The sequence below is a fragment of the Protopterus annectens genome, chromosome 8.part1 (genome assembly GCF_019279795.1).
Source record: "Protopterus annectens isolate FY-2018-M chromosome 8.part1, PAN1.0, whole genome shotgun sequence".
Taxonomy (NCBI): Eukaryota; Metazoa; Chordata; order Ceratodontiformes; family Protopteridae; genus Protopterus; species Protopterus annectens.
In genome coordinates this window covers 98,790,030-98,813,055 of record NC_056742.1, presented here as the reverse complement: position 1 = coordinate 98,813,055, position 23,026 = coordinate 98,790,030, and the positions used below count along the sequence as shown (strand labels likewise).

Sequence of the window (23,026 nt, the reverse complement as noted above, 5' to 3'; positions counted from 1 at the left end):
AGGGAAGAAGAAAGTTAAAAAGGTACGACCAGAATTTTCCACTGCCCAGCCTCTGCCAGGTATTTCTCCTGAGGTTGTTAGGAACCCAGAGGCTTACCCTGCCGTGTTGGGAGGCCAGTGAGAATCCGACTAGAAGTACATCTGAAGAGGCTTTGCGGGTATCTGCTTTGGACATTCAGAGGGAACCGTGGTGAGGGGCCTGGGGGAGTTCTTTAGTTTCTAGTTTGGTATGAAGTTTCTTGACTGTCGTCCTGGATCTGAGCCTTCTCAGGACATTCCCTTAAAAAAAAGAAACATGTTTCTTCTGCGTCTAGGGATCCACACAGTGAGAGGCAGGCTCTTTTACTCATGGGTTATTTTCTGCCTTAATGTCCTTAAAGCCTCCTCATGGGGTTTTAGTTTCTGCTCCTCCTTGATCCTCTACTCCTCTTAAAAGGCCTAGAGACCAGGATTCTTCTGAGGAGGAGTCCGATTCTGCTGATGAATCCCTAGCTTATTCTACTCAAATTTCTTCTCCTTTGGACTACGGGTCAGAGAAGGAGGAATCTGTTAGCCCTGATGTTCCTGTGGAGGAAACTTCCTTTGGGGAACAGACTCTCTAAGATGATGTTTTTTTTTTTTTTTTTTTAAGTGGGACTGTACTCAGGTCTCTATGTACTATGAGTTGTTGCAGTTGGACTCTCCTAAACCTACGGCTATTCCTCCAGTCTTGGATGCTGGATGCTTTCTATGATGCCTCAGATGTCTGATCCCCCCCCCCACTCCCAAGAAGCCTAACAGAACAATCCTCAGGAACCCTATAAAACCTTTTTTTATATAAAAGTGTCCTGCTGCTGACCCTTCAGTAGTATCTGTAGCCTCTGATAATCCATCTCAAATGCTTCCTTCACCCAAGTTATTGCCTTCTCACAAGGACAGCAGACCTATGGACATGCTGGGCAAAAAGGTTTACACTTATGCTACCCTAGCTTTTAGGGCTATTAAATTATCAAACCCATATATCTAGGTATGTATTGGTTCTTCTTTCTCAAGCCTGTCAACTCATTTCTGATTTTCCAGACTCTAAGGGTAAATCTTCTGTTCTTTCCTTGCTAGAGACTTCTCTCAGGTCATTCATCATTCTATTAAATGTAGTTCTGATGCGGCAGATGCCTCTTCTAGGGATGTTTTTGGTTCAGTGATGTGGGGGTATTCTTAGCTTACGCTTCAACCTCCACCTGATGATATTAAAGCCAAGTTGATAGATGCTCCTCTGGATTCTAAACTTTTGTTTGGGGAAGCTGCTGCTGTTTTGTTTAAGTCCCCTCAGGATAAGGTTAAGACCTTACGGGAGCTTCAATATGTGTTTGTTTCTCCTGTGCCTAAATTTCAAAGAAACTACCCTGCTAAGCCTGCCTTTGTTTGTAGGCAATTATGTCCTTCTACTAAAAGGTAAGAAGTGTGGGAAATGGACTCCTCCTGCTAAGGCTACTCGATTTTCGGGGACTCTGAAGCTTTCCTTTCGAGACAAACCAATCATTGCGACTATTCATCCCTTCCTAGCCACATTCCTCTTTCTCCCTGCCATTCTCTTGCTCTTCACTCAGGATTTGTGGTTTCTGTCAATCATTTGTCAAGGGTACTTCATGGTGTGCAAATCCCATTCTCCATGTGTGGGCATTCAAGCCTCCTCGGGAACATCTTCCCTTTTTACCAGTGGTTCTTCAAGATCTCTTGTTTCAGGATACTATTCAAGAGGTGCCCGTGTCCCAAAGGGAGAAAAGGTTTCTACCCTTGTTTCTATTGCCCAGAAAAGAGGGCACTTGGAGACTTATTCAAGACCTCTCTTATCTAAACACTTTTCTAAAGTTACCTTCCTTACAGATGTTGTCCCTACAGATTCGGTTTCCTCTCTTGCTCCCTCAGGCCTATATGGTACCTCTGGATCTCAAGGATGCTTATCTCCATATTCCAATGTGTCCTCTTTTCAGGAAGTTTTTGAGTTTCTCTGTTGCATCCTGGCATTTTCAGTTCTCTGCTTTGCCCTTTAGCCTTTCTACTGCCCCAAGGGTGTTCACCAAATGCCTTGCTCCTGTGCCTTTTGCAGACTTCAAGGAATCCAAATATTTCCTTACTTGGACAACCTCTTGATTCAGGCATCCTATCCTGAGACCCTTTTGCAAAATCTTCAGTTTTGCTGTATCCCTTCTTCAGAGCTGGGGTTCACTATAAAATTTTAAAAAGTCTTCTCTAACTCCTTCTCAGCATCATCATGTGTTTCTGGGTTTCAGGATTCATATGGTGCTATTACTTGTATTAATGCCCCCTCCAAATGCCTGAGCTCTCATTTCCTTTCTTTCACACTCTTCTTCCTCTGGCTTCCATCACTGCCAAGGAGTTTCAGAGTTCTGGGTTTCATGGCATCCACCATTCCAATGCTCCTTCTGGCCAAACTTCATATGGAGAAAGTTTCAGTGATTTATGAAGTTAGTGTTGCTTCAATGTGGGCATCCTCCAGAATTTGAAGTTGCTCTTCTTCCTTGCCTCAGACAGGAACTTCTCTGGTGGATTCAGCAGTTATCTCTGAATCCAGGGATCTCTTTGCATCCCCTCTTCCCTCTCAGGTATTGTTCACAGATGCCTCAGACTTGGGAGGGGAGTGACTTTTGACTCCCTAAAGGTACAGGGGGTGTGGTTGCCTTGTCAGCAGAAGTACATAAAGGTCAAAGATATGATGGCTGTTCAGGCCTTTCACTCTCTCTTTTCTCCAGGGCCTCTCAAGGTATTTAAAGACAATACCACAGTAATGTGGTAAAATCAACAAACAGGGAGGAACGAGACATCTTATTTGCCAGTTGGTACTTCTGTTATGGGATCTTGCTGTCAAGTGACTCTTCAGGCAGTTTACATCCCTTCCTGTCAGATCACTCTGGCAGACACTCTGAGCAGGTGCTTAACTCAGTCCCACAAATGGATGCTTCACAGGGATGTATGGACATTATCCACCAGTGTGGCACTCCGCAAGTGGATCTTTTTGCCTCCCCTCTGAACAGACAGCTTCCTCTGTTTTGTGCCAGAGTCTCATGCCTCCTGGTATGGAGGGTGGATGCCCTCTCATTCTCTTGGAAGGGGATGTTTCTTTACGTATTCCCTCTCCTTCCTCTCATTCGGATTGTCCTGTTCAAAATTCAAAAGGATGCTCCCAAAACCTTGTTGGTGACTCCCTTATGGCCATGACATCACTGGTTCCCTCTTCTTCTGCATCTAGCCAGGAGCAATCACCACAAGATACCTCACAGAGTGGATCTAAGCACACAAGACAAGGGATCTCTTATCCATCCCCACCTGTCCACATTTCAGCTGACACAGTGGGTGATGGGATTTTGATCCCTCATAGACATCTTTTTTTTCTGAGATGTGCTGCAAGTCCTGCAGGAGGCGAGAAAACCCACAACTAGGAAATCCTGCTTATCCAAATGGAAGAGGTTTTCTTTTTGGTTTCTCTCTCAGTCTGGACCCACTTACTGTGGATGCTCCTTTGGTTCTCTTATTTGTGTGAGTTGTTCAATGCTGGTTTGGCCTATTCTTCTTTAAGGCCCACCTATCAGCTAACTCCGATTGTCTGCCTTTTTCTCCCCCATTAGCTGCTAGATTGGAGATGAAACAATTTCTTAAAGGCATCCTTAATATTCCTCCCAGGAAGCCTGTTCCTCCTCCCTGGGATCTTAATTTTATTTTGGGGAAGTTGACTTGGGCTCCTTTTGAGCCTGCTGCTTCAGCTTCCATGCAACATTGTTCCTGGAAGACTGTTCTTTTGTTAGTGCTTACTTCTGCCATCTGGGTGTCTGAGTTGCAGGCCTTAATGGCTTGTCCTACTTTTTTTGATTTTTCATGAGAACAGACGGTCCTTGCACACCAACCCTTCTTTAATGCTGAAGGTGGTTAATGAGCTATCCCTTAATCAGTCTATTAAATCTGCTTACTTGTTTCTTCTCTTTGCAAACTGAGAGTGAGAGGGTGCTGCATACTTTGGATATGCACAGGCAACTTAAGAGAGTTTATTTGGATATGACCAAGGCTATCAGAAAATCTGATCAGTAATTTGTTTTCACCCTAGATATTTGGGGCTTTCTGTATCCAAGCAGACTATTTCTTCTTGGATTTCTATGGCTATTTCCTTTTGTTACACTTTTCATGGCAAGAGCCTTCCTTTTTCAATTGAAGCTCATTCTACTAGAGCTGTGGCTTCTGCTGCTTTTATCAAATGCTTAGATACTAGTTCTATTCTTGAAGCAGCTACCTGGACTTCTGTGCATAAATTTACCAAGCACTACAACTTGGATGGTATCCTCTAGAGCTAGGGCTGATTTTGCTAGTTCAGTTCTTCATGGTTTTTAGTGGGTTCTTTTGCCCCTACCTCCTCCCTAGTTTCCTTTTGAGCTTTGGCACTCTCTCATATATTCACTGCTGCAATATTCTTGACTATAAGGACATAGTACAGCTGTGTAAAATCTTACCATAATGGTAGAAGTCATTGCCTTCACTGTTATAGTATTCGCTCCCTCCCTCCACCCCCCCTAGTTCTTTATCTTCCTGATGTACACGTTACCTCTTCGCCCCAGAAGGAACACCAGTCCAAGGAACCAATCAGTTCTGTTTTTGGTAAGCCTGAACATCACCTTTATGCCATATGTTACACAGGGTAGCATATGGTGACATTTGGCATACCTTTTAAATTCAGAAGTCTTTGGAAGACTGGCCAGATATGGGGTTTCTGTGACAGGGAATCCTCCATATAGTTAAGAATACTGCAGCAGTGAAGGCAAGGACTTCTGCTATTATGGTAAGATTTTACACAACTGTACTTCCTTAACTGTAAAATGATTTATCACACTTTTAAATAACAGGTGTGTTTCCTCCTCCCATGCTTCTTTTGCCATAAAGAGCATGCCTCCTGGATGTTTGCAATACAGCAGTTCAAATGGTGTGGATGCAGTTGAGGCTTGAGTTACTTCCCGTACAGTAAAGACAAGACATGGAGGCAAATGGTTCCATTTTTCTCATCCATTTCTATAGCCTTTCATAAGCACAGGACTTAAGTCATTTACCCCCTCTGTCTGAGGATGGGATACCAATAACATTAGTTGTTTCACTTTGAAAACTGACACTGTTTGTGCAACACCCTAGACACAAATGGGGTATTTTGTTTAGTAAGAATTTCTAAGGGAATTCCTACTCTGGAAAAAACATTACTAGCTCGTTTACAATGGGACTCTACGCTAAGTCTTCATGTAGGTACTGTCTCAGGAAATTTACTGGAGAACCAGTAATTTCCAGAATATGCCCTCAAGTACACCTATAATACCCATTGCTGTTTCCTCAAATGGAGCTTCCACAATCAACAGGCTCCTATGCACTGGGCTGGTTGCTATCAACGGATTTTCTTGGTAAGTTGCACAATTTTATGCCCTTCATAACATAAGATCACATGTTGACAGTAACATGACTTTTGGCCACCACGTGTCTACTGTGGTGAGAAAATCATTCTACATTGCAAAACTTATAAACTAAGGATATAGCATCCAGAAGAAGCATAAGTTGTTAAATTAGCGCCCTATGCTAGTCCCATGAACTAGTGCCCTATGAAGAGCTAAAAAAGGACCTCTGCAAAACTGACAGGATTTTCCTACAGTATCTGATCTGTGTGCCCAACCCCCACCTCCAAAAGATTAAAAAAAAAAAAAGGCGATTCTGTCTACTGGCATACTAAGTAAGTAGCCAAATGCAGGACATGCCCCCCCCCCCCTGCCATCCAGGTCCCGTTTCTTGGTCCTACCCCCAAACCTCCCTCCTCACATTTTAGTAAAAATCATTCCATCTTTTAAACTGTGGGAAACTGCTTGCTACAAATTTAGCAAACAGTTGCTACAGTTTATAACCTGCCTGCACTGAGCACTACAGCACTCAGGTTTTAGTTTAAAACAAATCTTTTACACTGTAACAAACTGCTTACTATAATATTGCTAATTTCGGAGTGGTAGCAGACATTACATTTTTTTTCTGAATGTAATTAGAGTTTGTTTTTAAATAACAAAGACATTACCTTAGAGAAACTTGAATGAAGTTTGGATTGTAACAATTGATGCATTTTGCTAGATTCTATCATTAGAATGTCATCAGCATATATTACCTGGTTAAGGATTTGGATGTCATAAGTAACGTTATTAATAAAGATGGAGAACGGTGAAGGTACAACTTCAGAGCCCTCGGGTATGCCAAGTATCAACAGTGCCATATTCAGATAAACAGTTGCTTTCATAAACTTGAAATTATTGGTCTTGTAGGTTGTTTTGGTATCAATTAAAGTCTGTTGTTGATGAACTTTTAATTTACAGTTTTTAGGAGGAAGGTATGATTTATGATCTCAAAAATTCAAGAGGTAAGGTTGTTGATCACACACACAAGGCCATGCTTCTAAGGGATAAACTGAAGAGATGTTTGATGGGCTTGGGAACTTTGTCAGCTAAATGCCAGAGAAAAATGGGATGATGGTGCTAAATTTGGAGCTGGTGAAGTTTATATTTAGTAGAGAGTGTCTTTAGTCTAACAGTAATTGCTGTTAAATGAAAGCAACAGGGCATAGTTGTAAGTGGTTGGTGTCATCACTGAGGAGGTGACAGAGGCAGTGAGGAAAGATTTGGTTACGCACACACACACGAAAATAATGACACAAGCAGCAAACTCAGTTTATTAAAAACTTGACCTTCCAGCATCTCAACATGAAAGAAGCCTTTAAAGATTTGGAAGTAGTTTCTATAGCAGAGTAGAAAAAAAGTGAATTTTTTGGGATGTTTGTACTGTGAATGTGATTATTGTTGGAACTGCTTGAGGAATCTATAAAATGACAAGTTAGTTGCTTTATTTCTTTCCAATATAATTTTGATTGAGTTATAAAGGACTGCTGCCCAGGTTTTAGGTAACAGTCTTTTGCAATGATTATAGCAATTTTACTAGACTTTATTTGTTCAAATGTTTGATGAAGCTGTGAACTATTTGGGTTAGATTTCCAAGTTCTCCAAGCAAAACCCCTTTCTTTGATTTTCTACTTAATATTAATGAGTCATCCATGGGCATCTACATGGCCTTAAGCATTTGGGAGTGAGGGGGAGTAGTAACTCTTGAATACTGGATAATGTAGTACAAAAGCAGGAGAATGAGAATGCATTATCTAGGTCAACCTCAGAGTAAAATGGAGTGTTATCTTACTTATCAATCCTAGCTAAAAAATATGAAAACACCAGACACTACATCAACCCTCACTTTCTTCTAAAGTCTGGAACATGAACCTCTTCAGCAGTGTATAACGCAGTACATATATCCATGAAAACAGATTTTTATATGAGACTGTGGCTATTATATTAGGTTAATAAACTTAATGAGAGGTTTCAAGAAAAAACTACACCTATACATATGTGCAGGGAAAGGAATTATACCATCGCTGAACAATCTAGTGTTTCTGACATGCATTCACTGTTCAAAACCACCAGACTCCAGCTTGTTTACCAACAAATGTCACAAAATGCCACACTTCTACACAAATCAGACAACTAAACATAGCATTAACTGGCATTGTTTTCAGTACGGCAACTGTCCAATGTATCACAGCTGGTTCCTGGTGAACCAAGAGAGACATTCTCATTGAGCAAAATGTGTGCAGTGCAAAGCAGATCAGGAAAAATTTAAAGTGACCTGCAGGCTTTTGGATCCACTGATAATTTCAAGTGTTACAGAGATTTTTAGAGCATACCTTTAAATAACTATTAATTCAACAACTTATTCAAATTTCAAATCTCCACTTATCTTATTCAGGGTCAAAGGACAGCTGGAACCTATCCCCACACTCTGCTGGTAGAAGGCAGACAGAACCAGTCTTGAACTGGACCCCACTCCATTACTAGACAGACACACAGAACACACCACCTGATCATCAATTCATCCACCTGCAGGACTCAGAGTTGGCAAGAAACAAAGCATCCAGTAAGACACAGACAGAAGGCACTCTAGCAAGGAAGGAGAGTCTATGCAGGCATACTAACACAAAACAGTACAAATGGATGGATGTGCACAAATACACACACACTACACAGGAGAGACATGAGATGGCTAAGCAAATAGTGGGTGGACAAATGGTGATGTGGAGGGCTGGACAATGCACAAGGGGTAACCAGTAGCACAACAGAATGCCAGAAAACCTCTTCCAAAACAGGGTGGAGTACAGGCAGTGTGCTGAAAACTGACCATCCCAGGAGGATGCCAGGTTAACCCAGGAAAATGGTCCAGGAGAGACATGGTGGCAGCTAACCAGGGGTTCACTGCACTGTCAACCACTTTCTGCCACACTGATGGCCAGGCAGCAGCAGGTGATCAAGCTAGGCTACACGCCTGGTACAGATCATAAACCCTGCCCGGTGAGGCACTCCCAACCCTGTCACCCATCACAAGGGCAGAGGCCAACTGTGGCAAATCTGGTTGCAGATTACTCGCATAATCTTCATTACCTGCAGGAGGGAGTCAAAACAGGGAATGTCGACATTAGTGATGATGTCCTACGAATAATACTATTAACTCTATACAATAATGCAAACAAACCACTCTGTGCACAAGTCCCAGCTGCCTTTTACAGCAGCCAAAGTCTCCTGCTCTGCCTGTGCTCAAAATCAAAATGAGAAGCCTTCTCACACCTCTACAGGTGAGAATACAACAGTAAAATCATAACTGCAAATGTACATGTCTGACAGCAAAAGCCAGGAAATGTACCCACAGTCTCACAAGTGAACAGCTACGCAGTACTCCCTAACATGCAGCACTGCCATGAAAGCCAGTTACAAGAACCAGGAACAACTCGGCCCACATGTATGTCCTGGTACTTGTCAGAGGATGTGACCTTTATTAGGAACACTGCTCTGAACCATCATCATCATGAAACCCCTACTACGTGGGGTTGGGGTGGCATGTCAACTGTCACCACCTCTTGATGCAGAACCATTGCTCTGAATGACTGAAAAACAGTTAAAATACACTTTCAAAAAAGTAGCTACTGTAACTACTCATTAACTACTATTACTTAGGCCTTTCCTGCCTTACCCCAACTTTCTACAGCTGGAGATCTTTAGGATGGTGTCACTACAGGTCATAATACCAGTACCTGCATTGCCCACCAGTCCTGGGGATGCCAGTCACTCAGCAGCTCACACATATGCATGCCATGCTTCGTGGTAGTGCTAGGTCACACTGCTACAGACTCAGAATTCACATTTGTAGCATAAATGACAAGCCACTATCTTGGTTTGTAGGACATTCTTGGCAATAACTGCCAATACTTATGCTCCTTGGAGACAGCTTGCCTCATTTGATATGGACAGTAGAATTATGCTGTGCTTACTACAATGCTAATTCAAGAAGCGGCTGCTGGAACATAGTGATTTATGGGGGGGTCTACATTACAACATCGAACTCACAGGAGTTCGAATGTTGTAATAATCGAACTGTAACATTCAAAACCCAATAATAACAAAAACATAGAACAGTGATTTTTTTTCCCCCCAGGGAAAAACGCTGTTCTGTGACAAAAAAAACTTACACTTTAAACTTACACTAAAGTGGAGGGCTTCGCCCCACACATCCCCCTCAGTTAAATATACCAACTGCACAGTGGAGGAAATTAGCCCCGAAAATGGCACGCTGATTTTTTTCCCCTGGGAAAATCAGTGTGCCGTGGCTTCGCTATTTTCGTATTTCGGACTTTTGGGTTCGATATTACAGCATTCAAACTACTGTGGGTTCGATGTTGTAATACAGACCCTTTATGGGCACCCATAGAAACTAACTGACTACATACCATGTAAACCATTATTTACTTGCAGCTTAACTGGAATTGCCACCATCTTAGATGCAAAACCATACACTATAAAGAAGCAGGACCACTGCAGCATTTTGAAGCAAATTCCTGGAAGCAGAGAAACAGCTGTCAGAACATACAACTCCAAATACTTATATACAGTGTTCTGCACTACTGTGTAAGAGATATATCTCTGGTGTGACGTACACTGAGTCTTTGCCTTAAAACATAGTATGTGTACATGTGTTAATCTGCAATACAGCTTCCTGCAACTTGTACCTCTACATAAAACTCTTTTACATTATGTAAAGGATAAGATTTATAGTGTAGGTAAGGGAAGACAGACCACAATCAGGACAAACCCCTTTCAGTGATGGCCTCACAGTGCCTCCACCTCTTACCAACTGGGGAACATTAGAGTAGCCCTTGCCACAAAACTATAATCTCTACCACCAGTGAAATACTCCCACCAAGGTTGTGATGTCAGTCACGTTATTGTGCCCCTTGGCATCTGAGCAAATAATTAGGACCCTAATGTGTAGTGTATGTGGAGATATCAAAAGCACAGTGTGACTCAACATTACAAAACCTACCATAGCCTTTAACTAACATTACATGCTTCATGTCTACTCTGTGTGAAACTGCACTGTCATGGGCCCATAAATCTATAGATGTTGCGGCTTCACTGTACAAGGTACTGTGACCATCATTGAATGGTAGGGGGTGTAGTGTGATTGCTGCTCGTGTCTCTAGGCCTCACCACTGTTGCTGAATGATGGTGTGCTGGCTATAATAGGGGTAGCTGTAGTGGGCCCAGAGGTCCCCTGGATGGATGGATGGAGGATGGGTGGTCTTCAAACTTCCTAGTAATCGCATTATGTGCCATGCAGTATGGTAAAAGCATCTCACAAACAGTAGCAAAAATAAAATGCAGATTCCCCCAACTTGCACCTAGAAAAGAGAACCATGCCTTCAATAAGCCAAAGACATGCTCCAAGATGTTTATGGACTGTATGTGGATGGTTTTATACTGCTGCTTGGCAATGCTGTGTGGGTTCCTTACAAAAGTAATCAAAATAAGATTCCAGTGAGTATCCTACATCTTCTGAAACACTGTGAACTTATGGGAGGGCAAGACATGTGTACAAATTGTCTTTGGCTATATATCAGCTACCTAGCACATGCCTGCACTTAGCCTGCAGAATTTCTCTAAGAAAGAAGCACCCTCACAGTTGATTTGTATGTCATACGTTGTAGTCACGAGTGACACCACAGTGATTATCAACTCCTGTGTACTGCACAATACCACCTTATGTATAATCTGTTGCACCCAATACTTCAGGGAGGTGAGGGATGTCAATGAAACGACACATGGTGATGGCTCTGTAGTCTGGTATACTGAGGAAATAGATACACTACTTCCATATGTGGATTAGTATATCAAGAAACATTCTGAATACTCTGCAGGCTGATGCTTTTGATATAAATAATATGTTCCCTTTAGTCTCTGGAAGATCCCTTTAGCAAGTATGGCAGCAGTTACACATACCCTAGTGTTTAGCAAGTATGGCAGCAGTTACACATACCTTAGTGTTTACAAGTATAGAAGGCTCACGCATTCCTCTCAGTCCTGTTTGTGGTGGAACATGTCAACCAATGCCCACATGATATCACACTGTCCACTCAAAAATGGTCTGTTAGCTGTTGGTCATTTTGCTGATGATACTCAATATGCTTTCAGTACCATTTTGTGTATGTCACCCACCAGGTCATGCAACTGGGTGTGTAACAGCTGCTCGTATAGTCTCCAAGTGCTGGTTCACAAGTGGCTGTTGCTCTCCAAGCATCTTTGCTTGTTGCAACTCAACATTCCTGCACGTCTGGTCTTAAAGGGATGCACAACCTGTTCCTACCTAATGTGCCTTATACAGCCATAAATCATAACCTACTTTCAGAGATACTTATTTGCATCACGTTATGCACGTGTTAAACTGTGTCGGTTTAAATTGTATGTCATTATACGATCAATGGCAAGCATCAATTTCCATGTTGTTGTCATCACTGCTCAGTAGCACTAGCTGGTACTACAAATCACAACACTCCAGTGAGTGGACACTTCCCATGCAACACTGCACTGCAAACTACGTAAGTGGACTATGAATACCAGCCTGGCTAGAACCTCTTCACTATCTTCCATTTTATTGAAAGCCCCTCAATATATCACTCCATGACAGCAAAAAATTAAACTCACAGTAAATAAAAATGGTAAAAGTCTAAGAGCTTCCTTAAGTGTTAACGATAAATATTTATCACACAGGAAAAAGAGAAGATTCAGCACCAACTAATGAGCTATGAATTTCCAAGTGAAGATGATCCATGTCCTGAGTGGATGGTGGAATCTGAAATGTACAATAACTGCTGTGTCACACTCAACAGACTAGCACAAGATTGTATGACAAGATAAAAATTGTATTATGCAAGACAGTTTTCTTTACAGCCCTCAAAGCCACCTCACTAAACCAGATTCCTGTTTCACTTCCTACTGCAGTTCTGCTTACTCTTGTAGTTCTTTATTTTTTTAGTGTTTTTTTTTTTTTTTTTTTTTTTTTTTTTAATTTGGGTTGAGGTGGTGGGACATATATTACACAGATACACAAAATACAATCTGGGAGAAAAAAATTGGCAAAGGAGACAGAAAAAGCAAGCAAATAATTTATCCCTGCTGAGACCCACCTGCCTTACATTCAAACATCCCATACACTTCCAAACACATTTGTCTTACTTCATAATGTACTACCTAACCCACAACCCTATTTGTCTTACTTCTGCTTTTTCTCTTCATCTGCCTTAAGTTTGAGTGCATTACCTCTTCCAGTCCACTTCTGCATTACTAACAAAGATTCATTTCTTCCATCTCCAAGTCAGAGTTGTCAGTCTTGAACCCAAGGATAGACATGCTGATGACCGTCTCCCTTTACCTCCTCACAGAGGGTACACTGAAATCTGTACAGTGCTACTATGCCCCAGCCCAACACTACTATCTTCACCACTCCTCTTCCCTCCCTCCCATCATCCACAAACAGTCTGGCCTTAAACTGCTTACTTCTCTCCCACTACACTGGGTGTTAGCATTTATCATAATACTAATAAGATTATTTGTGATTTCAAATGCTTTTGTTGGTCTGAAAGTAAAACTATTAATGCTCTCCATCTGCACTACCATGCAGCTTCCGCCATCACTCTGCATTAATGGATTCTGTTTATGTCTACCTTTCAAACATTTTGTATCCTGTACCCAGGACTCTGTTTTGCATTCTGTGTTATTACACTTTCCCCATAAAATTATTTCAGAACGCCAGTTCTGCAGTGTCACAAAAAGAAACTTCTGACACACTTTAGATGCAATATGTTACAAGCAAAACTTGAGTCTCGCTGTTGCACACCACCTTACAGCATAGCCGGCCTTAGGCAAAGGCCAACTAGGTGGCCACCTAGGGTGCTGGCCTAGCAGGGGCGCTTTTCCAGTATTCATTTGGTGTAGGTAGACCAGGATGGGTGCACTGGGTGGTGTGGGGAGGGTGCCGTGGAGCCCTTTTGCCTAGGACACCAGCTGATCTAAGGCCACTCCTGCTTACAGACAACTGCTGAAGAAATCAAGTCATGACTTTGGAAGGGCCTGTCTGCACTCCACTAGCAAAGAAGAGTCAAGGGCTCCAGCACCACAGCAGAACTTTAAGTTGCTACCAATATCACTGCAACGCCAGTACCAGACATACAGCAAAGTAAACTTGTGCATAAGAATCCCATGTAACTAAGGATCCTCTAACCCTGTTCCGATAGCCAAGAAGAGAAAAGTCAAGTTTCCTTCTCACCACAACACAGGGTTTAACTGCAAAAGGCATTACAGATAGCCAGTGTAGTTCTGGTGGTGGCTAGTGGCACCCTTGATAATTACTGTGCTTGTGGGTGGATGGCACTATGGTACATAATATGACAGTTAAAATGTACAGCTTATTACACCACAGGTATGATCTTAACTCTAGATAGTACTACTTCTTACACTGATGACAAAAAGAATACACGGCAAGAACCACTCAACTACAAACTGTCTCCAGGGTCAGAATTAACAGCATATACCCTCAGTAAAACAAATGCATGATGCAGCCCCCCCCCCTCCTCCCAACACACACACACACACACAAAATCCCCATAGTATGTAATATGAATAACTTTGTGAAAATGCACTAAAACACGATTGTAGGGTCTTTTTGTATGCTCCCACTTTAACATTTCTAAGAGATGGCATAATCATACCTCTCAACTGTGCAAATTCTTGCAGAATGTCCAGATTTTTGGCTCACATGGTTGATCCTCATAAAATTTGTAGTTTGCTGGCAAATCACTGGGGACTTAAATCATTAAATAATGAAAACCACTAGAGTTTCAGACTTCATACCCTTCAGAAAATACATGCTAATGGAAACCCTGTTATTCTACCAACTTGCTAAAATTATAAGAGCAATATTTAAAAGCTGTCCCTATTTTTGGCCCTTTGTTCCCCGTTATTTGTGGCTCTGCCCAAACTTCTTGTGCCAAGGTTAAGAGGTATGTACCCAAATAAGACTACCTAGTTCTTTCAAGCGCTTTCAGACTTTACATCTGCAACGAAAATCAAAGAAACCTGAAAACATCGATTACTTTATCCTTCAGACTAAGAGGGAGTTATCCTTTCCATCCGTACTGCATCACAGTTCAGTAACAACGTTTAAATAACAGGAATAAAAAAAGAGAACTTGGTGTGAGAAAAACGACATTAACGTTCTAAAAGGACGGATGAGTTTAGTTCTTGATGTTCAGTCGCAATAACCTGAGATATGCATTGTAACTGAAAAACCTGTAAAATCAGGGACACTGAATAAACTACAACTGCATAGAAACCAAATCTATAATTAAAGAGGGAAGTGCAACCACTTCAGCAGAAGCAACTCATAAAGTAGAGAAATAAACCAATCATAAAGTAGAGATTAACCCAATCTCGTACTAAATACTCTTAAAAAAGGCACAAAGAAACTTTGTAACTTCAGAGTACATCCTCTTCAATAAGTACGTCAAAGCAGTCCATCTAACAGCACCACTGAGAATAAGATGCAGAACTTCACAGCTTGCTATACCCTATGTACTCACTTAGCCCAGACGCTAGTGCCTGCTCGTTTGCCCACATCGCCCACTCTATGCGCCCCATTTCCCACTCAGATGAAGTGCTTTGGCTGTGTTCCTGTTCCTCACTTCACAGGGATCGATTCTTTCCACAGACTTAAACCACCTAATCTGTTCAAACTCCTGCAAATGTTACAATTGTCAGACATCCAGCTAGTCACCCAAGTTGGGTGTCCACTTTGTGACTGCAGGGATATTTGAGGATTGTTTATTGGGCAGCAGAGTTTCAAGACGTCATTTCCTGTACCCTCGCACTTTCTACAACGAGGGTGTGGAAGTTCTTAACTTTTTTTTTTGTCTTAGTTCCTTGTTTCGTCTGTGTCCTTTATGATAAATAATGACTTCTTAAATCAGTTTTTAATTCATACCTCACTAGTGTAGCTCATTACGAGGAACGTACCTAATTTGGAGTCTTAAAAAGTTCACGTTCTTCGAAGTTCGGCATTGAAAGTGTCTTTTTAACTGATATCCATGGTGAATAGAAATTAATCAATTCATTACAAGATCTTTATTATAAGTAACAACAGCATATTTTAACCATCCTGTCACCTTCGTAGTTGAAGCTGTTAGTAAGCTGCTAGTATGCGTTCCACATTTTGCCCATTAGTTTTACATTATAAGGGCTGGTGTTCCTCATTTTGGGGACGGAAGGTTGAGAACTTTGTTTTAATTGTTTTATAGATATGACAGTTGGGTGAAACGTTGACTGGGGAACACTTTCTTTGATTCGGGCTTTCTGTGAAACAATATGTGTTATTGCCACTGCTAATATTTTCGTGTTGAAGGAAAAACTACAGAAGTTGAGTGCACCAAAGTTTTAAGTACGTCAATAAAGAAATCCAGGGACCGTGCAAGTATAACGCTCAGAAAATTATTTATTTACCGGGAAATCCCGACTGGACACAGATCCTTTTTCAGCGGAAGCCCGAGGAGAAAAGCTCCACACAAGAAATAGTACAGAGTACATGAAGCCAAGAAAAGTTTGCCATAAGGGTTTTGCATAATTATGTATTTCCCATTTTGATTTTTGTGCACTGAATTCCTTAATTAATTTAGCCAAGTTTGGCTCCGTGCCTAGTAAAGTATCCGTAAGCCTATATAAGGTTGGGACTTTTCTGCTCTGAACATTTATTTTCATTTGGCAGCTTGACACAGCTAACCATAGCTCTCAACCTTCCATCACCAAAATGAGGAACACTCGCCTTCATAATGTGGAACACATACTCATGGCTTACTAACAACTTCAACTAGGAAGGTCATAGGATGGTTAAAATATGCTGGTTTTATTTCTAAAGAAGATCCTTTAATGAATTAATATGATTAATTTCTATTTACCATGGATTTCACTTAAAAAAATACTAACACTGAATGTGTCTATCTCTCAAGTGTACCTCATTACGAGGAACGTACCTCATTTGGGGTCTTAAAAAGTTCATGTTCCTCAAAGTTCCACATTGAAAGACTGTCACACATTCAGTGTATGGAATTTTTTTAAGTGAAATACATTGTAAATAGAAATGAATCACATTAATTCATTAAAAGATCTTCTTTATAAGTAAAGCCAGCATATTTTAACCATCCTATGACCTTCCTAGCTGAAGTTGTTAGTAAGCCATTAGTATGTATTCCACATTTTGCCCATTTGTTCTACATTATGAGGGCTAGTGTTCCTCATTTTGGAGATGGAAGGTTGAGAGCTATGAATGTGTAAAAGACTCATTCAATGTGGAACTTTGAGGAACTTCGAGGAACATGAACTTTTTAAGACCCCAAATGAGGTACGTTCCTCGTAATGAGGTACACTTGAGAGGTATGCAGCTAACATCTGATAGTGTGGGCAACGATGTGGCATCTACGGTAGCTGCCCCCTCGCTGTTCACACCATTGGGTGTTAGCTGTGTCGAGCAGTGTTTCTACCTTCTCTTCAATAGGTGAAATAATTAGTGTTGCCGCTCCTAGTATTTTTCTACTAGAGCTAGTATTTTTCCATTTTGCCTAGTAGGCTAGTGGTTTTTTAACAGTTCTATTAGATTTTAGTACAAGCAAGAGTGGCGGATGGCCCCAGGTGCAACCATAAAAAGCAGGCAAACCCGAGACGGAATAAAAGTATGTAAAACTTGCTGGAAGAAGAAAATAGTGGCTCCAACTGGCTTACGAGCTATGATGAGATTGTAATTCCAGGCAGTTCTGCACCAGTTGGAGTTGATATTTTGAAGTGATGGAAGTTAAGTAATTGATCCCTATAGTGCATACCTCTCAACTTTTAGAGCAATAAATCTGATAAAGCCATAAGTAAAAGTGGGACAAAAGCCCAAAAATAGGAGCAATTTTTAAATATCACTCTTACAAACTTAGAAAATTGATAGACTAACGGGTTTTACATTAGCATGAATTTGTTGATGGGTATGAAGTCTGAAACTCAATTGTATGTCTTCATTTTCTGACTTCAGTCTTTAAATGAGTTGCCACAAATTTGCCAGAAAAGACAATTTTATGAAAAATGGACCAAAAATATGAGGCAAAAATCTGGACATTCTGCATAAAAACTGTACAGTTTAGAGGTATGAGTGTGTGGTGTACCATTATATACTTGGCTTCTCTCCGCCTAGCAGTTCACTGCTCCCTGGACCGTTATATGAACCTAACTGTATAAATAATATGTTTTTTTCTTGCTGACTATTTTTTTGTACTTTCCTACTTGTGTTTTAGTTATTTTTTGTAGCTATTGGTCTGACATTGCATTTGAGTTATTACCTGGGGAATATTTTTTTCCTATTTTAATGCAACTGTACTGTTGCAGACATGGTATTGCACAAATTAAATGTGTTGCTTGCTGAACATTACAATAAATTAATCCAGAACATTGACACATCCACTATAATGTTGTTCTGTTATTTCTGAACCTAATTAACATTGTGTGATTAATTTGGAGGTATTTTTTTATATATTTAGCAGAGCAATATGTTATTTCCTTTAATGAGCCCAAGTTTGCTGTACTTGGTGAGTTTGTGTGTATTCTGTTCACTTTATCACATTCATCAGCATCTTGTGAGAGTGTCTTCTCTCAAGTGAACATTGTGAACACCACTCAAACCAGCAAACTTCTATCTGAAACTGTCGCAAATCAGCTTCTTGCTAAGCAAGCAATCAGGCATATTGGTAATGTTTGCTATATTTGAAAACCAGGCAAAGCTTTAGTAGAATATGTTTGTGAAGGACGGTGTCATCAAAGACGCATGAGGCTGCAATCTGAGCACAAGGCCAACTCATCAGATTTACGATATAAATGATGACACTGATGTTGTTGACAGCATAGCTGTCGATATTGATTCATGACTTATGAATTCTACCAATATACATTTTTTTCAAAGTTAATGTGTTTTCTTCATTACCTGTTGCACAAATATCATGAATTACATGCGAGTTGATGGTAAAATCATACATACACTTTACTGTTTGTCGATTAATTCAATCTAGTAGTTTCTAGTAGTTTTTCTCTGAAAAATCTAGTAGGAACTGAAAAACTGGAGTGGCAACACTATAGTAGAGGTGGATATGGGACAATGAAGTCTGTGTGTGGTGGGGGGCCCAGGGCGTAATTATATTTCTACTGGAGCCTGAATGACTGTGTTTGCAGCAAAAACGGATATGTTAAGAGTGGCGTTAAATGCCAGGAATATTTTTCTGGATAATACATTGGATGCAATGGATAAAGAGTGCCATCCTGTAAGACAATAGATCGGTATTTGGGCTTTTTTAAGACTAGTGGTAAATGCGTTGGAGGATTGGCAATAAATTCTATTGTCTTAAGGAAATCAAACAGTTCAGTACATTTAAGTTTTTAGCTTTTGGAAGAGACAAATCCTGTTTTTAGACATGCTAACGAAATAGCCGAATGAGGAGATAACAGTGTGCTATGCAAGGCATTGCTATACGTGTGTCATATATATTCAGTGTGAAATGGATGTTTTAAATAACAACGTCATCCAGAAACTGAAAAAAAAAAATGCTTTAATCGTGTTTTAGTTGTAATAAAACACTCCATGACGTTAAATGGGCATTGTTACTTTCTGATTTGTTATATCCCAAAATGACTTGATTGAGCTGCCAACACATGCTGATGTGATTTTGTTTTACAGTAAATATTGTCCTATTTCTGATGTAATTTTAATGGTTTTGTATTAGAACATTACCCCACCAGATGTGCAGTAGCAAGGACCGCCCAAAGCCCACCCAGCACTCTGCGTATAATGTTTACTTTTACAACTGCTTTGAATAAACATTAGACCATCATTTGCAAAATGAATATGCAAAGTATTGTAATTATTTCAGTACAAACCCCTTATTTGCTAGTACCAGGATTGTGACATAACAGCAATCCAATTTCCAATGATGAAAAGGTTACATATATTATATTACTTATTCAAAGAACACAGAATATGCTGCATTTATAAAAAAGTATGACACTATTACACTTTAAATTACAATTGTTTAAAGGGAGAGGGGTGCAAGCACATAATATGCTGCATGTAAGCAAACTATTACAAAGACTTAAAATTACAGTTCTGTAAAGGTGCCGGTGGCAACCTTTCTGGGAGGTCTTTTTTCCATTTATTGAATCTATTTATTGTCCCACTGCCCCAGAAACAAGAATTTCTCAGCTTGTTGCTTCATCTCTAGAAATATGTTTAAAGAAAGGTGGGGGGAAAGCAATTACTGCACAAAATTATAGTAAAGAAGGGTGCAACAAACCAGTATGGCTCATGTAGAGTCTGGTGCCACTCTCCAATGTGGCATACAGCCCCCTCAGCTCTTCACTGTGTTAAAAATAGTCAGACACTGAATATTTAACATGTCACTGGGTAATCTGCATGGCGTGTCACTCAGCCGTGTTTTCCATGCAACGTCACACAGGCTTGTCCTGTCAATCATGTAGAACATGCCTACTCCTGCTCGAAAATCGCAGTGGAGAAATGTTCTAATACAAAGCCATCATGGAGATAAATTGTGACAAGTGTATGTTCTGCACATCTTAGCACAGTCTGTCCCTGCATTAAAATGGCTTTGTATTAGAACATTATGCCACAGTGATTTTCGAGCAGGAATGGACAGGCCTTCATGATTGACAGGACAAGCCTGTGTCCCAGGGAAAAAAAAAATCGCTGTTCGGTACAAAACCAAAAAAAAACATGTATATTTCAAACTGTTCACCCCCCACACACACACACACACTTAAATATACCAACTTCAAGATCGCACCACAGTGGAGAAAATAGCAAAGCTGTGGAAACGGCCCACTGAATTTTTTCCCTGGAAATAAATTCAGTGTTCCACGGCTTCGCTATTTTGATATTTCGAACTTCCCAGTTCGATGTTACTGTGTTCGGACAATTGTGCATTCGAACTACTAATATAGACCCATAAAACATGCTATAACATACAAAATAGAGGCTAAACTGACACATATTTTATAGCTAGACTAATCAAATCATGTACAGCACATAGAATTTGTTGATTTGTAAATATTATGCTAACCATTAAAATTAAGTGCACATGAACAATAAATGAAATTGAGGGAGAAAGCAATAATTATCAACTTCTTTACTGTTACTGGGAAATGAATTATATCAAGATACATCATGGGTACAGTTCCATTGCCTATGCTGTTCCACATGCCTTATGCCTGTGTTCCTCAAGTCCATGATTAAGTGCTCTGCTATTAAATGTACATCTTAAATTGGAAGGAAGCTTCTTCAAAAGCTTTCTAGCATAATATGACTAGATGGAAGTTCAAAGACTTAAATGTGAATTAGACAGACTGTTAAGGAATGAAGTTTGCAGTGGGGTTTGTACAAGGTTGAAACCCAAATTAGGCTGGGTATTTTGACAAGCAGTGTAATGCAGGGGTTAAGCTTTCCTTGTATTAAATCAGTTAAGGTATGAAGGGAAATACAGTTATGCATTCCTCAATGACAGCCTGTCTCAAACCTAGAACTTCTACTGTAGCCTTGTTTCTAATTTGAGCAGTAGGGGCACACTTTTGAGTAAATGTACTGAATAAAGCAGTGCAGGTATAAAGTAGTTGTCTAGCACTAGGAAAAATAAATGATTTAACCCTGTAAAATTGATATGAATGTCACAGCTAATCCAATTATCAGTTAAGACACCTAATAGTGTAACAGGCATAATATACTATATGTTTGTGTTGTCAAAACTTAAAAAATGTATATTAAGTCTCATCAGTTGAGAAACCCATAGAAAGATAATGGTCTGAATGGGGCTTTTTGGAAAATTACATCGCCTTTGATTTACTGCTGTTAAAGTAACATCCAATATTGTTCAAACCACTCTTGTAGCATACTGAAGCTAAATTGTAGTTTATTATTAATTCCAGATGTAAATATTTCAGGAAGAGATAGGGTTGCATCATCTGCATCATGTTATTAATGGAAATTATAAAGTGAAGGGGTCCTAAAACTGAGCCTTGTGGGGCACCCAGTGACACTTGAAATTGGAAGAAACTTTATTATTCCATTTACATACTAGTCTCCATTGTTGATAAGAAACAGGTCTTCTGTGGCCCAAGGCACAGTACAGCAAGCAGATTTATTCACAAACAAGATACAGCACCTTCTTGAGAATCACAGAAAAAACAAATCTAAATCCCAGTAATCCATGTCTATTTTAATACCAAAAAGTACAAGAATCAGCAATCTGTTTTCTGCCAGGACAAGTGGATATTTGGGAATATTCTCCAATACTTCTCTTATGTCTTATGTTCTTCTTTTTTCTCAAAATGTGTTTTTAGTTTTCAAATACATTTAAATGAATTCCATAATATTTATATATAACATCTTACATAACTATGTGCACTATTTACATTAGCATGACTATAACATATCTTAATGTATACAGTTACTTTATAAGTATGTCCAATCCATTATCAGAGTATCTGATCAATTATTGTATAGTGTCAATCAATGATAAGACTTTTCCCCAAGGGTTGTTGATAAATGACTTTTGATACATTTGTAGTTCTTTAATTTTAATTTCCAATAATGCTGTGGTCTTCAGTAGGTTGTAGAAGTCTTCCAAAGTTGGTATTGTGTTTGTATTCCATCTTCTTGTTATAAACTTCCTTGAAATTGCAAGTATAGTCCATACTAGATACACGTTTGACCTATTCAAATGAGGACATTTGTTCATATTTAACAATACAAGAGCTTTAGTTAAATAAAATGATTCATTAAATAAAGCTTGTATAAAGTTATTAATACCATTCCAAAATGGCTTAATTTTAACACAATCAAAGAAAATGTGGTTCCAATCTGCATTGTGTACTTGCTCACATCTCCAACATATTCCTTTTCTGGAAGAACTAATTTTACTGATTCTGTCTGGGGTTAAGAATGTTCTGTGCAGGCATTTCCAATTAAAAACTTTCCAGTATTGTGTAAAGGATGTATATTTTATTGATAATACAATATTTGTTTTAATAACTTCATTTAACTATATTGGGTGTCCTTTTGTTATATATTTCCAATATTAGGATTTGGGTGTTGTCTTATAGTTTATCAATATTTTGTAAAATTTTGAAATACAGTTTCCCGTGTCAAAGTCATTATATATGCTTTCATATATGTATTTCATAAATTTAGGTATTTCTTTAAATGAAGAATTCTTAATTAGTCTACTTAAATCTTGTGAATATGACAGAATACTCTATAAAGTTAGCCAGTCCTGTTGTGGAATTTTGTATGCTGTTTTTATTACTTGCATATCTAAAACTTTTAGTTCTTTGATACAATGGAGCCAGCAAACAAATCATTTCTGTTCCCAGGAATTAATAATTTCTCTATATATTTTATGTGGAAAGTTCTTTGTGACTATAAATGGTGTTAAAAGATCAAACCAGATTTTTAAATCTATATT

The 23,026-nt window shown here is 39.6% G+C and overlaps 1 protein-coding gene across 2 annotated transcripts in view; it reads right to left on the bottom strand.

Moving 5' to 3' along the window:
- Nucleotides 1-15,299, bottom strand: part of LOC122810214 (cytochrome b-245 light chain) — a 143,660-nt gene extending 128,361 nt beyond the window's left edge. For both annotated transcript variants that reach the window (XM_044081711.1, XR_006366064.1), the window contains exon 1: nt 15,062-15,299. In XM_044081711.1, coding sequence (XP_043937646.1) covers nt 15,062-15,119 — 58 coding nt within the window. In that variant the 5' untranslated portion in view covers nt 15,120-15,299. The remainder of the gene's footprint in view (nt 1-15,061) is intronic.
- Between the last annotated feature and the right edge of the window lie 7,727 nt (nt 15,300-23,026).